This window comes from Trachinotus anak, unplaced genomic scaffold (assembly GCF_046630095.1).
Source record: "Trachinotus anak isolate AG129_WGS33_773 ecotype Australia unplaced genomic scaffold, CSIRO_AGI_Tana_v1 ptg000024l, whole genome shotgun sequence".
Taxonomy (NCBI): domain Eukaryota; kingdom Metazoa; phylum Chordata; class Actinopteri; order Carangiformes; family Carangidae; genus Trachinotus; species Trachinotus anak.
Genome location: NW_027273875.1, coordinates 2967700 through 2980809, shown reverse-complemented (window position 1 = coordinate 2980809; position 13110 = coordinate 2967700). Strand labels below are relative to the sequence as shown.

Genomic DNA, 13110 nt, shown 5'->3' with positions numbered 1-13110 from the left:
TGAATGTTTAATACATACGTCCCAGTCCAACCCTATACTGACATTTGCAGTTACAGAGTTACTACTTTTTGAGCTAACCATCTTCAATTAGTGAGCCCTTCATTTTCCAGAGCAGAGTATCCCTTGAGGCAATGTAAGCTCTGAGCAGACTCATTTAAACAGCTGATAATTATGACTGGCACAGCATTTATTTCTGCTCTCTTCTTTCATCATCTTTCCAGTTACAGTCCCTTCTCATTTGCTCACCAACTCTCCATCTCTCCTCCTCTACTGCAACTACCTTTCTGTGATTTCCTCACTTTTTTCTCTGTTGGAAGGTGTTTTTTTGTTTTTCTGAAATCTTTGCTTTGCCTCTCCAAATGCTGGTGATCTGAGCTGTGTAGTATGTAAGAGTGTAGCAAAGTGAGTACCATTACGTTTGGAAAATCATATCATAGAATGTATTTTGGGGTCAGTCTTGTCATTTTTCTTAGTGATGCCCCCACCCCCAAAATTACTCATCACATCCATCACTTTCCCTTTTTCAACATCTCAACCCATGCACTCCCAAATAATCTGGTGTCTCCTGCATAGATGATTTTTTATTAAAGGCAGCAAACATTGTGGTAAACCCTGGATTTTATCTTTCTTAAAAACGCAAACACAGACACACAGCAATGTCCCTGTCACCAGGCAAGTAATGCATCAGAGAACCATATGTGCGAAGAAATCCTGCTGTGGGGAGGATTGTAAAGGGACGTGGAGGTCAGACACTTCTGTCCTAAAGTGCCTTTTATAGCAGCAAATAGACCAATGCCAGGCTGCTGGGATCTGAAGTGGACACATGCTCTGTCCCACATGAGCCAACACAAAGAGAGGACAGCGTAAACATCCGTGGTACATTGAGAAAACAAGTCAAGAGAGAGTTGTAATTCAGAATCAATCAAGATATATTACATCTACAATTATACTGTAGAACTGTATCTTCATGCATTCACATTGAAATTTATGCTGCAGTAATACTACGGACAATCTCTACTAAGAATCTGTAGATTATCAAATGGGCAAAGTAGGAATCTGCTCCAGAGGTCCCAGACCTACAGGGAACCCAAAGGCCAAATAAAAACTGAAATTATCCTGGGTTGATTTTACCAGGACCTGAGGCAACCTGAGCGGCCTTCTGTGTAGCTTTTTTTTTTTGGTACATTACTAACAAGGCACAATAACAATGCAGTATGATTCTGATTAATGCACTAAACATAAATCCTCTCCTGCATGAACAAACAACTGAAAAAACACAAACACCCACACACTCACATCTACCTGTGCAGGCACAAACACAATTGCAAGTGAATACACGTGTACGCAGATATTGTTGGGAATTAACAACAACAAACAATATGTGTTACTGCTGCCATAGGAGTCTTGTTTTACATGGTGTAAGATGTAAGAGGCGCAGTCTGTGGAGTTCAGGAGAATCAGGGCTGATTCAGTGATCAGGCAGGCGGGGGTGGGGGAGGAAGTGAGAAGGTGAGGCTGGCTCTTCTGAGGATGTGGGGAAGCAGACGTGCGGCCAACGCTCATTTAGCACAAAGCTGTCAGGGGAGACGGACTAAATTCTAGCTGTCATCACAGAACAAGAATCCTGCTTTGATGCTAAGACTGTACTACAACTGAGGCAAAAACGAGGAAAATGATGAAACTATTTGTCACCACAAAGTTTGGGAAGCCAACACACACACACACACACACACACACACACACACACACACACACACACACACACACACACACACACACACACACACACACACACACACACACACACACACACACTCTTAGACTGGTTCTACACTGAGCTCACCTGATAATAGCGAACATGGAGTTGAAGTTCTTGCACTCTCTGCAGTGCAGGGCGATCTTGATGAAGTGTTTGATGGTCTTCATCCTCTTCAGGGCATTGGGCTCCTTCAGGATCTCTGAGGCAACCCAGAAGGTCTCCTGGTTTATCACCTCTTCAAACTGCTTCAGATTGCCACTTCCCGCTGAGGAGTCTAATTTAAACAAGTCATCCACGTACCTGGAAGCCACAACAAAGAAGTTATTTTTTATTTATTTATTTTTTTTTTAAATGGCTTGCTAGGTTTTTTTCCAGTTCAGGAAAAAATAAGACTCTGTGAAGTAATACTCATTCCAAACATTCTGTATTGCTCAATACCACAACGAATAAAAACACTGAAAACTACGTACTCAGTGGACTCGACATTCCTAAAGAGCTCAAAGTCTCTCATGGAGAGCTGGGCAGCGACCTCCATGGTGCTGAGCTGCAGCAGAGAGATCTGACTCTCCCTGAGGAGGTCCTGAGCGTCCTCGTCTGAACACAACGTCTCTGTCTCCATGTTGTTCTTCAGGTAGTACCTACAGCGCAGAGAACAGAGGGAAACATGATAAGATGGAGAAGCTTGAGCATTAATATTAAGTAAAAATATTGCCAGTCAAACACACGAAAACCACAATGTAATCCAATAAAGACATTAAGAAACAATATTTCTGTAGTTATTAATTTGTAGTTATTAATGATTGGATATTTCCACTCTTCTCTTGCCAATTTATTTCAAATGGAAGAGAGATTAGCTGGCAATAATTACAGAGTAAAGGCTATGCAGGATGTAAAGGAATCTGAGTGATATCACTGACATCATTTCTGTGTTGGCAAAAAAGTGTATTTTTAGAGCTGGAAAACTACAGAAGGTACTAGCTCTGCAGTATCCTCAGATGCTTTCATATAGGCTGCGAGGCAGACAAGTCGGTGGACAAGATCCAGTTTTTCAGATGGCTGTAACTTTGTGCACAAAAAACCCATATAACCCATATATTCTCTTGAATGTTCATCTCATTCATTTTTCATTTTAAATGGCCACACTTTGTGTCTCCACCTTAAGATTAGTTTGAGGAAAAGGAAAGAATATTCTGATGGCACCGATGGATCAAAGTCATATTTTAGTTGGGTATAAGGAAGCAGAGAGACGGTGAGAGGAGAGAGAGCCTCTCAGCAACAGAGAGATAAGAAAGATGGCAGGTACGTGAATGAAAGGGGTGGGGGGGGGGGGGCGTTTCTCTTTAGGCCTGATCTCCAACAGGTTTCTGGGAGAGCTTCCAGCAGCAGACCATCTCTTTTACCTCATTATGTGCTTCTATGTTTATAAGTCTAAAACCCCCCATCCCCCGCTCCCACTCTAATGGAGCTGTAATGTGGCCATCTAGGAATGCAGCACCTCAGAGAACTATAGACCTGCAACCCTCAGGGGCAAAGTGATGGCATGGATGTGACTCTAAATTGCCCTTTGTTACTCTGCCAGATGAGCTGGGGGAGGAGCTGCTAACAGGAGGGGATGTCAGTATGTGAGGTGAGAAAGTCTTGCTGAATTTATATTTAGGATGAAGCATAAGACATATTTCTCAGAGGAGAAGAGAGGAGAAGAGAGGAGAAGAGGGGAGAGGAGAGGAGGAGAGGAAGTGAGGAGGAGAGAGGCAGAAGGAGGAGAGGAGGAGAGGAGAGGAGAGGAGAGGAGGAGAGGAGAGGAGAGGAGAGGAGATTACATTAATGACGGACAAAGTGGTGTTAAGTAGATCTGGGCAAGGCAAAGTCACTGGAACCAAGCCATTCGCAATAGCCATTGGTGGTTTGTGGGTGTGTGTATGTGTGTGTGTGCTGAGCTTAGGATCCCCCAGCTGCATCTATATGTACTGTGGCAGTGTGGAGAAGGCTTGCTATTGGCTTGTCCTGCCCCCTGTTCGACCCTCTGTCAGTCAGCAGCTGCATGCAGGGAGCAATGCACTAGGTGAGAAACATGCAGAGAAGCACAGCAGAGATACATTTACTTACTGCTTCTGATAAATACAATTACTGCCAACTGTACTGAATACATACTACATGTACATCCCGCTGAAACTGCACAATGTATATATGTAACAATACTGGCAGCTTGACAGTGGATTGTCAGTGTGTAAGAAATGTCAAGGCAAATGCTTTAGTTTGTCATAAATAATATGTATAAAGAAAAGAGGAAAAGTAGAGAAATGTGTATTAGAGTGGAGCTACCTATAGATGTTGCTTGTTCATAGCTCTACTGTTAAACTAACCTTTTTCCTGCCAATATCTCACAGTATGGCAGGTTTTTTCCCTGCAGCTCAGCCATCCATCAAGAACACAGGCAGGGTGTTACCACAAGTGTCTTCTAAGTGAGTGACTGTCTGAATTTGTGCGACTGTGTCCATACATTTTTGAGACTTTCTTGGTAAGAATGTGTGTATAGATGCAAATACAGGAAACCCATGAATACAAATATATACAGCTGTTGAAAGACAGCATATGCGTGTCTATATGTATACAGATGCGTGACTGTGTATAAGGAGGTGACTTTCTGTATCTATGCCTGTGTGTGTGCACGTGAGTGTGTGTATGAATAATTCCAGACATGCCATGGTGTCTGCTGAGACCTCCACCCCTGACAGAGGGTGAAATATTTATGCTAACCTAGTTGGGAGGGGATGGATGAGGGACCACAGGAGGCAGGGAGAGAGGGAGAAAAGTGTGAAAAACTGATGGAAAAGTCATTTTAAAGCAGACTTCAGGGCTGCTGTCCAATTATCCTTCATGTCCTACCAACTTTCATCTTAAAAGGGAATACGTCTGGCATCAAAAAGACAACAACAAACCGGGAAACATCTAAAGAAACACATAGTGGCAATGTGAAAAAAAAATTAAACACACATCATCACACAAAGACTGTGTCCACATAAGTGATGTTGAATCTCTTAGTTGTGTCCACAACAAAGTAAAAACAGACTGTTGTTGGAGAAAAAAACAAATCCAGACTCTGTGACCTTTTGGGATCACACACAGCATCACTGAACTACAAATTGTTGTTTTTGGTTTTTCATGGGACGAACTGCAGCTTGTGATCTGCCCAGAGTAGAAACTAAAAATGTTTCCCCACTTGATTTATCATTCCACTGAATCCTGCTCCTCAGGACCTGGAGCCCTAATGTTTTCCCCCCTAAGCCATTTACTCACGAAATGATTAACACCTCTGCAAAGCTACTGTAAGTGAGTTAACTACATCAAAGGACCGCATCCTGTATCCCCAGGAAGAGGATTGAACCACTGCTCGAAGAGAATTTAATCAATATACATGCACCGTGTACATGATCAACTTTCCAGTAGAGCAAGTAGTGCTAAAGTCAAACTCATGTAGTCTGAGTCAGGAGCTGTTGTGTTAGCACTGATATGGGTAGAAGGTGGTAAAGGATGAAATTCTTGCACAGTACAGGAGTGGAAATCATTTAACAGAATAAAGCTCAAAATAGTGAGCACTGTTTGGCCTTCTGTAACCAAAAATAATTTGAAAAAGAAAGTAAGAAAACTCTCCCATCTCTCAGGATTCAAACTACTGTGGGTTACGTCTTTGGTTTCGTCATTCAAGCTTTCAACACAACACAGGTCTGTATAAATTTTCAAATACTGTGTTCCACTTCCAGCTGCTTCCTGTCAAAGATCCCCACTGTGGATCAGAGGTAAGTACGTATCCATGCCTCTCTTCCATGACCAATGTACTTCTCTAAACCATGAAACATTTTTGCTTCCTGGTTTATGAAAGTATTCTTGTCTGTTGCCTCGTTTGCTTTCAGTTGCAAAGACAGAAACACTCTCCTGTCTGCCACATTTGGACACTCTTTAAGACTGAAATCTTAAAACACATTCTGATGAACTGTAAAGTCAAATGTTTGTTTAAGTCCTCAGGATAAGATTTTCCAAAATATGACATTCAGCACCAGCGTACTTCCTCTGCTTCTTACCTGCCGTTGAGCTGAATCCGATCGGCCAGTTTGGAGAGCTGGTCGGGCAGGCGGCGCTGCTTTATGACTCCCTCTGGGCTAACCGATACCTCACACAGGGAGTAGGTCTCGGGTGCTGCGAGGAGGCCAAACTCATTGACAGTGTGGGTGACCACATCCTTGGCAGTAGTGTCCTTACTGATGATGATGTAGCAGCTCTGCTGGTCGGCCTTGAACACCCGGATCACCTGGTCTGGGATGTCTGAGAGTGAAGAGAGGAGAGAGGAGAGCTGTCAGTGACTGATTAAGGTTGATGGTTTTAGTCTGAGGATACCACAACTGTGACTAATGGCAGTAATACATATAAATGTAATGTAATTCATTACATTATTAAGGTCGATCAAGTGACAGGACTTATGTCCTCTACTCTGAACAGACTGAGCTGACTACTCTCCTGCCAAAAGGTCAAAGACACTACAGTTACTGGTGTCACAGTAACCTAAATTTAAAATGAAATTCAACTTCTCTGACTTTTTACATTTACCACCCACATTACTGAATCATCCCACTGTCACAACAGCTTGCTTCATTTACTTTCCCGCCTTGTGGTTAAATACATTCAGTCAGTCTTTATGTAAAAGTCAGTTATCTCACAGACTTGTATGATGATGTTGCACATGACTAAAAGAATTTTTGTCTAACAACCACAACATCTGTTTACATGCTTAGATTTAGTTTAATTAACTGTGTTTGTACTTTTCATGTCAGTGGCTGTTATGTTACCGGCCTCTGCAGCGTCGCACACATACACATGAAAACACACAGACTGTAATTGTTCTTATACTGTGCAAAACAAATGTTGTAACTGACACGTGCCGTGATCACTGACATCACAGGTTATTCATCAGTCACAGTAAACATTCACACCGTAGCCTTTTCTGAAATGCACATGTCCAAAGTTTCCTTTCACATGGTGTTACAGGAAAACCTTTTCCTCAGTGAAGTCAAGTCAGGGTCATTTCAGACTGTGAAAGACCTGGAGATGTATGCGTTAATTTAAAACTTCATTCATTCTTCATTTAATAATTAATCACTTCAAGCTAAATAATTTAATAAACTGCATTATGTAATATACCATTTAAAAGCTATGGATGCAAAACTGAATAATTCATAAGAATAATAAAACTGCATCATCCCCCACAATGAGTCTTTTTTTTTTTAGTTGACATACTGTATTATTGTTTCCTTGATTTACGACAATAATCAACAGCAAGAGGCCAAAAGGAAAGCTTGAATGTTAGTGGTGTTATATATATATATATATTTATATCTCAGTTCCTGGGGGCAGCTGATGCTGTAGCAGATGCATGCGACTTTCAGAGTGTGATGTGTGTTAAATAATAGAAACGTTCCCCCTGAGTGAAATATTGCATTAAAGATCCTGTGTTTGAGTAAGGAAGAGGGTACGGCCCATTAGCCACAGCCAGCCAAAGAGCTTTAAAACAGTGAGTTATGAACACTGCACGGTGACAAGTGGAGAGGGACTCTGACAGACCAGATGAAGCTGTCATACAGCTCCAGTGTGCCTCTCTCTGTGTGCGTCTGTGTGTGTTTGAGTGGTTTAGTTCAATCATGTAAACTGAAAATGGAGGGAGATCATGAAGAAAAGGTGGCATCTGAAAAAAATAAAAGGTGTGTTTGAGTGATGAGTTTGTTCAAGCAATTGCACACACACACACACACACACACACACACACACACACACACACACACACACACACACACACACACCTGCTTCCTCATGTTTATCAACCAGAAAAGTGTTCAGCGTGCTCAGACACAAAGTCATTAGCTTCACCCTTATTAACATGGATCTCTGATCTGTCTGTGACAGTGTGGGTCTCTAGGTGTGTGTGTTTACATGACAATAGCTGGGGTGCCTTTATTATCATCATTAAAGCTGCAGCACAATAAACAAAAACAAATTGCACAAGGCAAAGCCAGTGACAATAAGGTTAGAATAAATGCTGATAATCAATCACCTGTGCTTGTTTAAGGGGCTGCATCTGTAACGTGTGTGTGTGTGTGTGTGTGTGTGTGTGTGTGTGTGTATACAGGATTCAGAGGGGTCACTTTTAGTTTGAATATCTGATGTGTGAATGAAAGAAGTGAGGATTTTTAGGGGGAAGTTGCGTCATTCTGGATGTGACAGCACACATTCAGCTGCTGCTTTTAGTTTCTTTCTTGAATGTAAAATGAATCAACAACTGAAAAGTCATCATCGTCTTCTTTTTTCTTTAGGGCCTTTTTTCTGTTTGTATATATACACCCACAGGTTCTTATCTATTCTGTAATTTTGCAAATGTACTTACACATAATCAAGATATCTCTAACTTTGCATAACCTTTAATATTATTTATATACCTATGCATATCTACAGTTTTTCATCAACTTATTGCTTGGTTTGAAAACAAGCCTCCCAATGTTTTTCTGCTGGTATGACTGATTTTCACTCAGGTTTTTTCTGTTTCATGTTACTGGTTCCTAGAATGTGGACATATTGATGTTTTGATGTTTCTCAGTGATGAATAACCTCTTTAAGGACTGTGAGCTTATTGATTTGGGCCACATGACACATATGTTTAATATGACAGTCAAATGATTACTGAAGGTGATATCTACAGAAACATGGACTCTTAGAATCAAAACCACAGAGACTACATCAGACTTTTAAGTGTGCTTGTTTTCTGTGATGCTGCAGCAGCAGAGCTCCTTTGTTTATGTGCAGCAGGGTGGTGAGGGTGGCCTGGGTGGAAGCTAAATGCTTTGTGTCTCATTAGCTGTGATTTGTGATTAGAGTGTGGGAAGCTCTTGGCTAAATAGCTGGCTATCATATCCGGGGGGGGGGGGGGCTGCCCCCCCCCCAGCCAAACATCCAATCAATTATCATCTTTAATAAGGTATCATTCATTTTCATCAACACCACAGAACATATTTATGGACTGAGGCCAAAGAGGATTTGTACACAGGGAGAAAAAAAAAGACTTGGGATTTTGCAAACACAGCACTAAGAGAGGCTACAAGCCTCAGTCTCCTCCTCCTCCCTTTCGCTGTGTGTCAATGGTTTTCCCAGTCACTCCATCATACAGTCAGAAGACATAAATCACAAATGAAAGTGTCCAGAGCAGAGGGCAGGGTATGACAGCTCAGAGGAGGGGCTCAGAGGAGAGTGGTATATACAGGTGGGGGTTAAACACCAGGGCTGTAACACAAAAAGGAAAACCCAAGACTCCAAAAACACAGTCTATTTCACGTCTTCATGTATGTTCATTCTTGGAGACCTGGCCTAAGATCTGTGTAAAGCTTAAAGTGAGACTGTGTAGATTTGGAACGCTACACCTTAAAAAGTGAAAACTGACCAAAATGTCCTGACTCTGACAATCATACTATACTGTCTGAAAAGCAAAAAGAAATGTAAACACGCTATAAGGTCAGAGCCCAGAGCTTGAAGGAGGCAGTTCATGGAGGCAGAGATGCAAAATGGAGTGCGGGAAAAAAAAAAACACTTCTGAATCAGGAAAGAAAAAGAAACGCTGAAGGGAGCATTTGGGAGGAATATTTACTGAAGCACAATCAAACAGTGGCACTGAAGGTATTTATACTTACAGTACAGTCCCAGGGCTTGGCAAGCAGAGAGGAAAAAGAGAAAACACAGTGAATATGAGAGTAAGAGACAGAGTGTGGGAGGAGTACAAAGACACATAGTGGTCGGAAACATCATGACAGAAAAAGGAGGGAAGACCAGTGGAGTTTCTAGTGTAGCCTTAATCTGTTCATGGGAAACCAGAGGGGAGTATGACTCATCATGTCGACACTAGAACATCTGTTTAAAATCACAGTGAGAGACGCAACAGGAGAGAGAGAAGAGGACTGGAGAGATGGTAGAGGAGGGAAAAAGAAACAAAGAAATAAAGGGGTAAAAGATGAACGAGTGAGAACTGGTTTACAAACATGAGACAACACATGAGCATGAATCTCTAAGAAGTAAAATGAACAACGTCCATGCTCCATTTTCTCGGAGTCTTTCAGCTTCTGTTGTTTGAAGCAGGGATGTGCTAGTGCCATCAAGAGCGCCACATGTTAGGCAAATATCAGGTCAAAATTAGGGCTGCAACTAATCACTATTTTAGTGATTATAGTGATAGAAACAGCCACAAAATAAGATTCCAACAGATATGTGATTATAAAATCGAATACAAAGACATACTGTAAAAGATTTGACCCTGAAAACCAACATATGTGGGACCTTAAAACAAACCGAGAGCTGTCAGAAACTGTACCTATCCCAGATAATAAATTAATGAGCCTGACAAATCAGGAGTTTAAAATACCCCAAAACACTGGTGACCATGTTGCTCCTACTCCCCAGTATGGACAGTGGAGAGGTGATACTGATGCATCTGGGCTTCCTCTGATCTGCTAATGTGATTCCAGGTAGGACTGTGGAGACACTACAAGCCCTGTAGAGAACCTGGATAAGGGGCTTTTGTTTGAGCAGGCTGTTCTATCCTCTACTATTAAATCTAATTGGAGGCCAGAATACTAAAGGAAACTTGATATAATGGTGGGTGATTGATGAGGCCCAGTTGGTGTGTGCGTTTGTTCTCTAGTAAAATGATGTATAGGTCTACACACTAGGGAGGTGTGTGTATGTGTGTGTGCGTCTCTCTGAGTGTGTGGACCTCAGTGACAAATGGCTGGTGGAATAAATCAGGGCCATATTCACTCTTTCACCTTTCCACTTTCTCTTTTTTGTTCTCCCCTCCCTCAGTTTTACATTCCCACACACACACACACACACACACACACATGCACGCACACACGCACGCGCACACACATACACACGCACACAGTCTGCTCCGTGTCAGTTTAAATAATTATGGGCTCAGAAACCCGCCGGACAGGAAAGGAATAAATAAGTCTTATGGTCCAGGAGGTTAATTCATGTCAGATGGACACAATTCCGCAGCAGCTCTGTGGCACTCCAAAAAACAAAACAAAACAAAAAAAAAACACCCTGGTGTGTGTGTGTGTGTGTGTGTGTGTGCGTGTGTGTGTGTGAAAGGTGTGTACATCTATGCTGGAACCTTCCTGTTGCTTGCTTTGAGTGACTGAATGTATGTTCCTTTGTCAGCACAAAGTGTTCATCAGGAGTTTGTGTCTATTTCAAGGAGAGAGACAGATAAAAGAAGAGAGATGGAGAGTTTGTGTTGCAGACAGTCAGTTGTATCCAGCACTACACTTCACTTCTGTATGGGTGACAGGTTGTCTGTTCAGCGTCTCAGTGCTCACTGAGCATTGGAGTCCTCAAGTCCACAAGTGGCTTCCATCACTCAACAAAGCTGAGGTCTTGAGTCAAATGCGACAAACTGCTTCAGGAGAGCAGTGCTGAGTTGTTTGACACCTGAGATACTCAGTGATGACTGAGGCCATGAAGGTCATGAGCAACTGCCAGTGGGTATAATGAAAGTTTTGTTGCAGTTGTTTTCGCATATAAGAATAAAACAATGGTATTTTTCAGATGCTTTTAGGATTGCAGGTCTTCTCTTAATTGCAGGACTTGCTGTGGTTTGACCCTTAGTCTGAGGTGTTCAAAAAGATTAAGCAACTGACAATCAAACGCATTTAGTAAGACAAATATAATTTGAGAAACGGGATGAGAGTAAACGTGACTGATCTTCTGGATAAAAACAAAAGTAATTTATTTATCATAACTGATGAAAAATAGTCCATAAATTGCGATAAACTTGAATAATCCTTTAAGTTGACTATGTTTAACGTCCCCCACGGGCCAATCAGCGGAAAACAAGTAAGAAACATTCTTCGGGATTGGTGTTGTTCATGTCGATAATGTTTGAAGCCTCAACAAGCAGAGAAAAGCAACGGAAGAAGAAGAGTCAGGTAAGACTTTCTTACCTGCGGGGTTGGAGAAATCGAGGACGCTGGTGGCCGGCTGCAGCAGGTCGGGGCTGCTGGACGACAGGTTGCCAGGGATGGGCATGATGGCCACGCTGTGACGACACTGTTTGGTTCCCACAATGCTGTCATCCTGAGACTGACCCATGCCGCCATCACTGGAGAAAAAAGTGGGGACAGAAGGGAGACGAGGGACGAGAAGCGGGAGATTGGAGAGGGGGAAAGAGGGATGATGTGAAAAGGAAAAGGGTGTGATATTATGAGAGAGAGAGAGACATGAACAGGAAAATTAGATTTTCTCCATCAGAGATGGACTCCATGCTCTAAAATGAACTTGTAAGCTTTTATTTTGCAACAGTAGACATTTTTCAAAAAGCTCCTGAATGTTTTTCCCCCTCCTTGTTTTATGACTTTTAAGCACAGGTATTAGAGTGAGTGTATTTCCCTTCATCTGGAGAACATATTAAAATCACAACTCATAACACTGCAGAAAGAAAACACATCAGGAGATTTAATCGAAGCGTCTACTCTTGCTGAATGGCAACACAGTATATCAATATCACTATATTTTTCTTTTAATATGCAGCAGTGACACAGCTGAAACTCATCTGAGGCGGTTTCATGAATGGCAGTAACTGATAAGGAGCATTCACAGATAGTGGCGCACAAGTTCACCAAACAAACACACACATTCACGACACGAGACAATGAGACCGGTATACACGAGCCAACAGACACAAACACTGCAAACAGAGGAGCATGTATGAAAAGAAACAATAAGAGTATTTCAGCTCATTCTGATGTTTTCCCATAACTCAGGTGTTTTTAATTTGTGTCCCTGCTCTTTGCTTCCGCATACATCTGTGTGCTAGCATTTAGCCCCTTTGTTCTCATATGTGTGTGTCCAGCTGCTGGCCACATTATGAGGCTAAACTGGATTTGACAGACAGGAGCCTTTCTACCTGGCTCCTCAGCCCCGCTCAGGGAAATGCAAACACCAACCTTCACATTAATGGCCTCATTAGAATGCCTGAATAGTGCATACATGTGGTGGAAATGGCAACTCTTTTGAGACAAACCCATGGAGTCAATAGCCCTGCTTCAAATAATACATGAGGCTGACTGAAGGTTGGATAACAACTTCATGCACAGCTTTTGCAGAACTTAATGTAAAACTTTTAGGAGCTTACACAGCAGCTAAAATTGACTTAAGCAATTTAAAGATGGTGAATTCAGAGAATTTCTGTCTAAAAATAAACTATAAACACATAATAAGAACATAGACGTTAAATACACACTGTACACAGTTAAATATGT

At 41.9% G+C, this 13110-nt stretch overlaps 1 protein-coding gene across 4 annotated transcripts in view; it reads right to left on the bottom strand.

The window, feature by feature from the left end:
• Nucleotides 1-13110, bottom strand: part of LOC139607708 (rap guanine nucleotide exchange factor 6-like) — a 146268-nt gene that overhangs the window by 18875 nt on the left and 114283 nt on the right. For all 4 annotated transcript variants that reach the window (XM_071460834.1, XM_071460835.1, XM_071460832.1 and 1 more), the window contains 4 exons: nucleotides 11794-11951; nucleotides 5839-6079; nucleotides 2230-2397; nucleotides 1844-2059 (listed from right to left, as the gene is read on the bottom strand). In XM_071460834.1, coding sequence (XP_071316935.1) covers nucleotides 1844-2059; nucleotides 2230-2397; nucleotides 5839-6079; nucleotides 11794-11951 — 783 coding nt within the window. The remainder of the gene's footprint in view (nucleotides 1-1843; nucleotides 2060-2229; nucleotides 2398-5838; nucleotides 6080-11793; nucleotides 11952-13110) is intronic.